The 10,284-nt window shown below is 38.0% G+C and overlaps 1 protein-coding gene across 1 annotated transcript in view; it reads right to left on the bottom strand.

The window, feature by feature from the left end:
- Positions 1–655: 655 nt before the first annotated feature.
- Positions 656–10,284, bottom strand: part of NSUN2 (NOP2/Sun RNA methyltransferase 2) — a 30,565-nt gene continuing 20,936 nt past the window's right edge. The window contains 7 exon segments of the mRNA XM_060774054.2: positions 656–1,159; positions 3,104–3,143; positions 4,025–4,163; positions 5,326–5,406; positions 6,526–6,661; positions 8,448–8,540; positions 9,137–9,288. Of these exon segments, the coding sequence (XP_060630037.2) occupies positions 763–1,159; positions 3,104–3,143; positions 4,025–4,163; positions 5,326–5,406; positions 6,526–6,661; positions 8,448–8,540; positions 9,137–9,288 (1,038 nt within the window). The 3' untranslated portion in view covers positions 656–762.

The following is a 10,284-nucleotide window of genomic DNA, read 5'->3' as shown; positions in this document are numbered from 1 at the left end:
TCTGCCCTGAGACCCCTCAGGTGATAAGAGTGGAATATAAAATATATTATTGAAAACCTAAAATATTTCTAAAAAAATATTTTTCTGATGAGTGGGGTTTGGAAAAAACTCATTTTTTTAAAAAAGCAGCCATTTTCAAAACCTGAAATATTTCTAAAAATTATTTTTCTGATCTGTGGGGTTTGGAAAAAAAATCATATATTCCTTGAAAAGCCAATGTTTTGCCCTAGAACAGTGGTTCTCAACCTGTGGGTCTCCGATGTTTTGGCCTTCCAGAAATCTTAACAGCTGGTAAACTGGCTGAGATTTCTGGGAATTGTAGGCCAAAACACCTGGGGACCCTCAGATTGAGAACCACTGCCCTAGAATCACTTACTAATAAAAGTTCGACAAAATTTTGGAAGGGGGGGGGGGGGAATCTGTTTCTGTTTTGAATGTTATTTCTTGTTTAATTGCGTGGTACTTACTTTGAAAGTAGTTTAATCAACCTTGGCACTGACAAGAGTCCTTTTTGTGGCACCTTATCTGTTTCTAGAGCTAGACCCACTGAAGTTAAACCCATCATTAACTTTAAATGGTGAAAATGCAAAAATCAAAACAATTTGAAAAATAAATTAAAAACAGGAAGAAACTCTTAAAATGTCCTCACACCACATTTTTGCAATAAACTAGTATAGAACTTTTATTAAAATTTTCTTTCAGATGTTTAGTTGAATTGTTATATAACATAATACACATATATAGTCAATAAGAGTTAGCGTCTTAGTCTTTTTTATCACCAACATCTCCATTATCTTTGTCTTCTGCATCTTTGGCCCTCTCTTTTATGTTACTAGAAGACAGATTTTGTGCTATACTCAATTCCGTAGGTTCTTTCACAGACTGTCCATTCACTTCATCTTCTGACTCTACAGGTAACAGATTATGTTCCTTGGCTCCACATTCCAAGTTCATTTCTTCTGGGATTTGGTCTACAGCGTCTATGGATCCTGCTTCTGTTCTCCCTTCTATGTTTTCTTCTTTCCTCTTTGCTTTGAACACCTCGACCCCCATCATTCTTAGGTAATGCAATCTCTCATTCTTGGGCACAAAGGCCCGGAGGGAAGTCTTGCCAAGCCAGCCACACAGCACAATGGGACACTGAAGGGTATCTGGCTTGCTGCAAATATGGAAACAAATGGAAATCAGTTTTAAAATAATTATACATTTTTGAATGCTATTGTTTTGTGCATGAAATTCTACTGCCATGTTTTATTAATTCACAACAATACTGCTACTGGTTTTAAATGTGCTGTAACTGGGGCACTGCCACAGCTATGTAGTAAAGTACACATACTATGAATTCTATTTTTAATTATTAATATATTTATTTATATCCTGCTTTAGCTTTCCCAAAGGACACTCATAAAAGCATTCTCATATAATATAAAACATACAAATATGCAAACATTAAAACAGAATTATTTAAAACTTCACAGTTAAAATTCACTAAAACATTAAAAGTTAAAAACCACAGAAAGCTCCAGGATGAAAAAAACCCCACAATTGGCCAATTGTACAAAGAAGGTCCAAGTCTGACTCAGTTTAAAATTTGAGGGTTTTTTTTTATTTAGAGGGAATAAAAACACATACATGTGAAACTTATCTTGTTTTTAAAAATGTATCAGCTGGTTGTCACATGAAGAATTGTAGACAGTATCAGAAAATGTGTTGTCGAAGGCATTCATGGCCGGAATCACTGGGTTGCTGTGAGCTTTCTGGGCTGTATGGCCATGTTCCAGAAGCATACTCTCCTGACGTTTTGTCCATATCTATGGCAGGCCTCCTCAAAGGTTGTGAGATTCTCTGAGGATGCCTGCCACAACCTCACAACCTCTGAGGATGTCTGCCATAGATGTGGACAAAACGTCAGGAGAGAATGTTTCTGGAACATGGCCATGCAGCCCAGAAAACGCACAGCAACTTAGTATTGGAAAAGGTCAATACTTTAGTTCTGCGGAATTGTACATCAAATTAAGTATTTTTTGCCCAATTATTTTGCGAGGAAAAGTTTTAGGCTCATGTTTTTCACTGAAATAGACAAAACTTTCAAAGGCATTGCTTTCATTATAGTGTGCCCTAATCTTTATATACAACATTTAAGATGACAAACCCTACCCAATCAAATTTAAGATTCAGAAATGTTATTTATTTGAAAGGTTATAACATGAATCTGCTCTAAAGTTTTCCTAAGCAGAATTCTTTACAGAATGGGTTACGCCTGGCTCGAGAGCAGTACGTGTGAAAAAGATCTTGGAGTCCTCGTGGACAACAAGTTAAACATGAGCCAACAATGTGATGTGGCGGCAAAAAAAGCCAATGGGAATTTGGCCTGCATCAATAGGAGCATAGTGTCTAGATCTAAGGAAGTAATGCTACCCCTCTATTCTGCTTTGGTTAGACCACATCTGGAATATTGTGTCCAATTCTGGGCACCACAATTCAAGAGAGATATTGACAAGCTGGAATGTGTCCAGAGGAGGGCGACTAAAATGATCAAGGGTCTGGAGAACAAGCCCTATGAGGAGCGGCTTAGGGAACTGGGCATGTTTAGCCTGAAGAAGAGAAGGCTGAGAGGAGATATGATAGCCATGTATAAATATGTGAGAGGAAGCCACAGGGAGGAGGGAGCAAGCTTGTTTTCTGCTTCCTTGGAGACTAGGACGCGGAACAATGGCTTCAAACTACAAGAGAGGAGATTCCATCTGAACATTAGGAAGAACTTCCTGACTGTGAGAGCCGTTCAGCAGTGGAACTCTCTGCCCCGGAGTGTGGTGGAGGCTCCTTCTTTGGAAGCTTTTAAGCAGAGGCTGGATGGCCATTTGTCAGGGGTGATTTGAATGCAATATTCCTGCTTCTTGGCAGGGGGTTGGACTGGATGGCCCATGAGGTCTCTTCCAACTCTTTGATTCTATGATTCTATTATTAAGTTTACTTGTATTTGTCTATATGCCAGCATACATTCATGCCCATGTGCCTACATGGATAATTAACAGTATGATCATCATCAAGACTTTATTGCGATTCATGTCCAGTACAGGGAATTAACAGTGTGACCACTTACTTTGAATCTGGTTCATACTTCAAGACTATACTCCCCATTGCTGAAAAAAGAGAATATATTGCAAATTAGAATGGCAGATCTGCAAAATGCAATTCTTATTACACAAATAATATTTCCCTATTCCACAGGTGGACAACCTGTAGCTTGAAGCTTGCATGCAACCTATGGTCATGTTCTTAACTCCCAGAATCCTGCAGATACCACAGTTGCCCAGCAGTTTAGAGCTAGGAAAGCAATATTCACTGTTCTTGCACCTGTTTGTAGCAGTAGGGAGCTAAGGATATTCATTTGAGTCGCTATGAAGAGGATGGGTTAACTCTGAGGTTGTGCCATTCTTTAAAGCTTTCTCCGATGAGGCAACTTGCATTGTACAAGACAGGTAGTACAACAGTGGAAACTGCAGATGAAACTTCAAGTTACATGAGTAGTTTTCCTTATACACACGAGAATCACCTTCTTTGAATTGCTATCTGACTCTTTCCAACATTTGCAAAAAATAAAATAATTTAAAAAATCAGCGAAGCCTTTTCTGTGTAAGCATAAACACACTAGTACATTTATGATTTTGGACATTCACAGTGCAGCCAGATGTGAGTCCTGTGAGCAAATACCACAATTTAAGCTTTCAAAAGACTTTGCTCCAATCACTTACAAGAACACCAACTCCATAATTGTAAAATTTGTCCTTACCAATAAATAAAAACTTACTTGGTAGAGAGCAGATTTATCATAATGCCCTTCCAGGCTTAGAATATACTAGAAAAGGTTCAGGGTCATGCTGCCCTATAAAACTGCCTTAATATTCAGTATACTTTCCCCAAAGTAGTAGTTGCTTGGTCTTCAACACTGAGTCGAACATGCTAAGCAATATTTTCAATCTTTCAGAAATACCACTATTAGAAACAAGAAGTGAACACTTACCCATCCCTTTTAATTGGCTGCATGCCTCAGTACTGAATTTACTTAAGAATGGATTCTCTTCTGTCAGCAGCACTTTAACATCTTCTATATTAGCATTTATGATCCTTGCATTAATGAAAGGGTAAAGTGTATATACTCCCTGGGGATTAAATATAAAACCTCCTTAGAACTGATTTCTGACCAGAAGGGATCTAGGCAATAGACTGGTCAAAAAAATAAAACAAAACTTTAAAAATTAATATTATCAGCATTTGACCATTATAGTTATAAACAAGAATGTTGATTGCAATTTCTACTTCTTTCAACCCCAAATCAGTCAACTGATTATACCTGACACTAGTGAAATGTGGCACTGTAAAGACAGGTATTATAGCAAAGTATTTGGAAGGCTGTATTTCAGATATGAGGAGAGTTGACTTTCAGATATGCATTTATTATCACCTAGCACACAGATGATAGTTAGCAGTGGGAGCCACAGCCATGAAATGCAAAAGGTATATTCTGTAACAATCATAAGAAAAGCCTACCTCCATATCTAATAACAAGAAATTCCAGTTTAGTAATGTAATACTCCAATCTCTCTTGGATGTTCATTTGCTGCAGTGTCCTAGGAGCACCACCTACTGGTTTCTAAATGTTGACTTTAAAGAATGGATGTGTTCTTTCCCTTTTGCTTGCAAACAAACTTTTTGCTTCCCTTGAAAGTCAGCATTTTTCTTTGTTTAGCTTTTAAACCAGAGCAAGGCCTCTCCCCGTCATAGGTTTTTAATTAACAAAGCCATATTAAAAAGGTAAAGGTTTCCCCTGACATTAAGTCTAGTTATGTCCGACTCTGGGGGGTGATGCTCATCTCCATTTATAAGCTGAATAGCCAGTGTTGTCTGTAGACACCTCTAAGGACATGTGGCCAGCATGACTAGGTTGGCAGAAGCTGGGCCTAACAGAAGGAGCTCACCCCGCTGCCTGGATTCAAACCACCAACCTTTTGGTCAGCAAGTTCAGCAGCTCAGTGATTTAACCCACTGCACTACCAGCTATTATTGCTGCAAATGGCTAGTCTTCTCGCCTTGCATATATCTAAGTTTTATTTTGACCTCACACAGATTGTACTCTTATGTTTTATGGTCACATTGTCTCTTCCGTATATTTTCCCCTACCTGCAAATGCATGGCATAATAAGCTTGTCAGACTTTACAGATATACAGTATAAATAGGTTTATATAATAACACAAATAAAATAAATATTCTTTTTCCAAAGCATAACCAGCAGTGCAGAAATATAATAATAGAATTATTATTACCTCTTGTGCTAACCTGAAGGCACAGCCAAACTGTTCTCCATCACTATTCCGGCACCATACTTTTATTCCTGTGTTAATAACCTAAAACAGTTTTTAAAAGAACAGAACTTTAAACATATCTGCACTTTCCAAAACTAGAAAAATTATTTAAGGCAGCTTAGTGGGCATTATCACTAGCCTTACTGTAACATTACAGCCTACATATCCTGACACATTTAATAAAATATCACAGGGACATTTTACAGGAAAATACAGGATCTACTCTGAAAATCCACTCTTCAGGGGCATTGTGAAATACAGCCAAAGAGAGAGATACTTGCCACAAGGCATCCCAGCACCCTTCCAGACTGGTCCTATATCCCAGGATCTGATCCCACGTTTTCTGCTTTAAACTGGATGAGTCCACACTGCCAGATAATCTGGGATAAACAGAAAACCTGGGATCATATCCTGGGATATAGGGCCTGTCGGGAAGGACCCTCGGATAGATAACAGTTATCTTAGATCAGTTGTTCTTAACTTGTGAGTCCCCTGGTGTTTTGGCATACAACTCCTAGAAATCCCATCCAGTTCTTAGGATTTCTGGAAGCTGAAGGCCAAAACACCTGGGGACCCACAGGTTGTGAACCACTGTCTTAGATTCTCATGAGGGAAGTGTTTCTGGGGACACTTACAGGCTTTAAAGGTCCACTTGTAATAAATAGACCACACTAGTGACAGACTTCACCAAAAGTGAGTGTATAGTTCTGAGAGACAAAAGGAATTGCTGAAACAGAAAAAGGACACAACAGAAAAAAGGTCACTGCACAGGATAAGATGAACTGAGCCCTTTCTAGTGGTGACACAGAATCCAGTGCTTCTCCATTTTCTTCACAAGGTACCATACATCAGTATCTGTGAGTCATACTCCTTCTAGTATTCTAGAATATATATCTAATAATAAACAAATAATAAACTTTATTTTTAGACTGCACTATCTCCCCCAGGGGACTTGGGGCAGTTTACACATACAAAGGCAAACATTCAATGCCCAGCATAAACCAAAACATTACAGCAATAAACATAATACAGAATAATATATCTATCAATTATTATGTTCTATATGGATCAAATGAAACATCAGGATAGAAGATATCTTCAACAGACAAGAGGAATAACATACAACACAAGCTGTGATCAAAATCGAAATGCAAGTCAAACCTTCAGCTTTTCACTGTTATTCAGAAGAACATCCCTTATCTCCTTGGAAACCATATACAACTGTCTCTTCTTTCCCTCTTGAGTCCGAGTTAACAAGTTCATTTTGGGAAATGAAGGATCCAATGCATAGAAAGTCCTGAAAACAGACAATTTTGTGTATTTTATTATACTGCACTGTTTGTTTGAAAACTATTTTTAAAGCTATGATTTTTTAAAGGCAATATATAAATACTGATTTCCGTATTAGCTGGAGGTATATCATCACTTTAATATCCCTTTGATATATTGCTATTCACTTACAGTGTCCTTGAGGAAGAACATAATCATAATAATAACCTTTATTTTTAGACCGCCCTATCTCCCCAGGAGGAATCAGGACGGTTTACACTTACAAAGGCAAACATTCAATGCCTGACACATAACAAAACATTACAGCAATAGAACATAATACAAAATAATAACACCATTATACTAATCAAATAAAACTAAATATCAAAATAAAGACATAGAACCCATTTTTAATAGTAAGTCTTCATAAATGTTTAAAAAGGATGTATATTAAATCATTTGTTATTTATTTCATAGGTTGCATTTTTTATCCTGCCTTTCCTTCCTCTATGGATCTCAGAATAGAAGCATATGCTGGTAACTCTCTCTCTACCCACTCAACCTGACCCTTCCTCCAAACCTTGTGAAGGAAGTTAGACCGAAAGGCTGCGCCTGGCCTCAGGTCACCCAGTAGGCCTTCTCTTGATCTCCTGAGCTTGTTGTCTTTGAAAGGTATGAATCCAAAGAAGCAACAAAGAGGAAGCAATGGAAAGTTGCCTCCTCAAAGTCTAATGCATATAGCTTAGAATCTTAGTCAGAAGAGACGGCATGGGCCATCCAATCCAACCCCCTTCTGCCATGCTTGAAAATCACAACCAAAGCATCCCCAACAGATGGCCACCTAGTGTCTGCTTAAAAGCCTCCAAAGGAGCTGAAGCTGGGAGTTCCAATATTGAACAGCTCTTCTTATGGTGAGGAAGTTCTTCCTAAAGTTCAGGTAAAATCTTGTTCCTCTAATTCAAACTCATTGCTCCGAGTCCTAGTCTCTCTGGGGCTTCCCATCTCCTCAGCACTGCCGCCTCCACTTTTGATGGCTGCCTCTTGCTCTCTGCTTGCTTTCTTCCCTATCAGCCACCATCAGTGCTCCAGATCCTCTTTTTCTAACCTCCCCCCCCCCCCCAAAAAAAAAAGCTGACTACTAAGATGATGGCAGCAACCATGGGCTGCACCTAGAGAGTGATCACGCTGAGCCAGGAGCTAAAAGTGACAGTGGCATGAAAAGCAACAAGGCAGCAGTGTTGAGTGTTGAGTTGGAGAGGCGTTCCAGGGACTGAGCAGGACAGCTGGTCAGCAAGACCAAGAAGTACAGTTTGAGTGAAAACTTTTTTTGACCTTCAGTTTTCCCTCCAAAATTGAGGCTCAAAAAAGGGGTTCATTTTAGGACTGATCTTACAATCAATAAAATACAGTATTTTTGTAAGTGACCCTAAGTACAAATCTTGGGGAAAACCAAGTAATTGGTTGAACTTCTAAATGGCTGTGACAGAAAACATGGAACAAGGAGAACATGCTCTCTGCTGCTCCAAAGGAAAGATTAGAACCAATGGAGAGAGCTTGAAGGGAAGACTATTAAGAGAAACAGAGTGATAACTGCAACTGACTGATTTGAGAATTGATGGGATCTATTTCGCTGGACGTATTAAAGTAGAGGTTGGACAGAATAAAGTATAATGAACCAAGTATTGTATTCTCTACTCTAGAGTCTGAACTGAGCAAGGTTGAACTACTAGCTAGATGATATCCAAGACACTAATCACAATTTAGCATGGACTCACCCCCACAAATAAACCAAGAAGAAAATATCTTAATCTTACTGAATAGGTGGAAATAGGGCATCTTCTTCAGAAAGAAATACAAATGGATCTTCTTTGAATCCAAAAAGTTTCATTTTTTTAGACGGTGGAGGCCTGAAAGAAAAAAAAAGAGATATTTATCCAGCATCCATGGTGTTTAATTGGTCTAATTAACTGATACAAAATTTAGTCATCATGATTCTGTCTTTAATTGTACAGAAATCATATTTCCATACAATTAAGAAACGTGTCTACATGACTGAATTGTGCTGAACATTAACAGGGCATGGGTGAATCTGGGGCTGGATAGATGTTATATACATTTGATGGCAAAGTACTGCTTACAGCTAGCAAGCTATTATGGATATGTGAAGTCTTAATATTTTAAGATATTTAAAAATATGTGGTGGTAACTAGCAATAAAAAGGATGCAATGTAGCTGTGCACTCTGCAAAAAATATGAGGTGATGCATCTTTTGTCTATTAATGTATTTCGAGTGTTAAACCTCAAGCCTGTTGCAGTGTGTGTTGCCTTTTATTAGAAACCACAATACATTCCAAGGACTATCTAACTGAGGATATATAAAGATCAGTGTAACCTTAGAGCAATGAGTAGAATGTTTTCTACTGAAAGAATCAACAAAAGTACTAATATTACTTAGGGGTATAACTCTACTACTTTAAAAGTAGTAGCCTTAATTAATTCTTACCCGCAAACTCCATCCTTTTTTACTTCAGTACTCCCAGTTACCGAGGAGTCTTCATCTTTTGCACCTTTGGTCACAGTTACCTTAACAGTTTCTGATGAGCCCTGTTCTGTAGCCACAGACATTGCATCTCCTGTCTTCTGTGGCTGCTTGTTCTGGAACAATTCCAAAGAAAAGGATCAAGTTGTGCTTAATTGTCAGGATGGTTCTCAAATATATTTTTGCAGAAAACTGCTGGCAGCTTTGGTGAACCGTTTAATAAGTTATTTTTGTTTAATAGCTCAAAATATACACATAACTGTCTTTTTTTCAAAGACTCTGAAAAAATACCATAAATATGAGAAAACACTTATATTTCACTTTCATATAAAGTGTTTCCACCACACAACACTGTGAGTCAGACTTTTAAGCAAGTGCTTGTCATATTTAGACTCAGGGGACTAAAATACCAAAGACCTGATTGAATTTGTTCATGATAAAAGAAATGTTATGTTCTTATTAGGAGAATTGAAAATAAATAATTTTAACTTATTCCTTTGATTTCTTTTAGAATTTAAGTTGAAGTGGGAGAGCAGCTTAAGCACAACCATCTGTCATAAAGAAGAATGCTTAAAGAAAGAACTCCTTGATAGCTTTTTGTATGCTACATAACTTTATGGAAATTATTATGACCTAACTGAAAGATAGAAATATCCTGAAATATCCAGAAAAATTAACATAAATACTATTACCTAACAATGGTAAGACAAATAGGGACTGCAAGTTCAGTGTTGACTTGACAGTAAAGAAGTAATACAAAATTCTTCCTTATAAATATCCTGAACTACTTTTTAAAATATTCTCACAAAAATATTTAATGATAAGGTGAAGGTTTCCATTTGACATTAAGCTGAGTCGTGTCCAACTCTGAGGGGTGGTGCTCATCTCCATTTCTAAGCCGAACAGGCAGCGTTGCCCATAGACGCCTCCAAGGTCATGTAGCCACCATTACCTTCCAGCCAGAGCAGTGCCTTTTGATTTACTCACATTTGCATGTTTTTAAACTTTTAGGCTGGCAGAAACTGGGCCTAGCAACAGGAGTTCACCCTGCTCTCTGGATTCGAACCACCAACCTTTTGGTCAGCAAGTTCAGCAGCTCAGCAGCTTAACCT

The sequence above is a fragment of the Anolis sagrei genome, chromosome 4, assembly GCF_037176765.1.
Source record: "Anolis sagrei isolate rAnoSag1 chromosome 4, rAnoSag1.mat, whole genome shotgun sequence".
Taxonomy (NCBI): domain Eukaryota; kingdom Metazoa; phylum Chordata; class Lepidosauria; order Squamata; family Dactyloidae; genus Anolis; species Anolis sagrei.
Note: the sequence above shows the minus strand (reverse complement) of the source record. Positions and strands in the feature narration are given on the sequence as shown.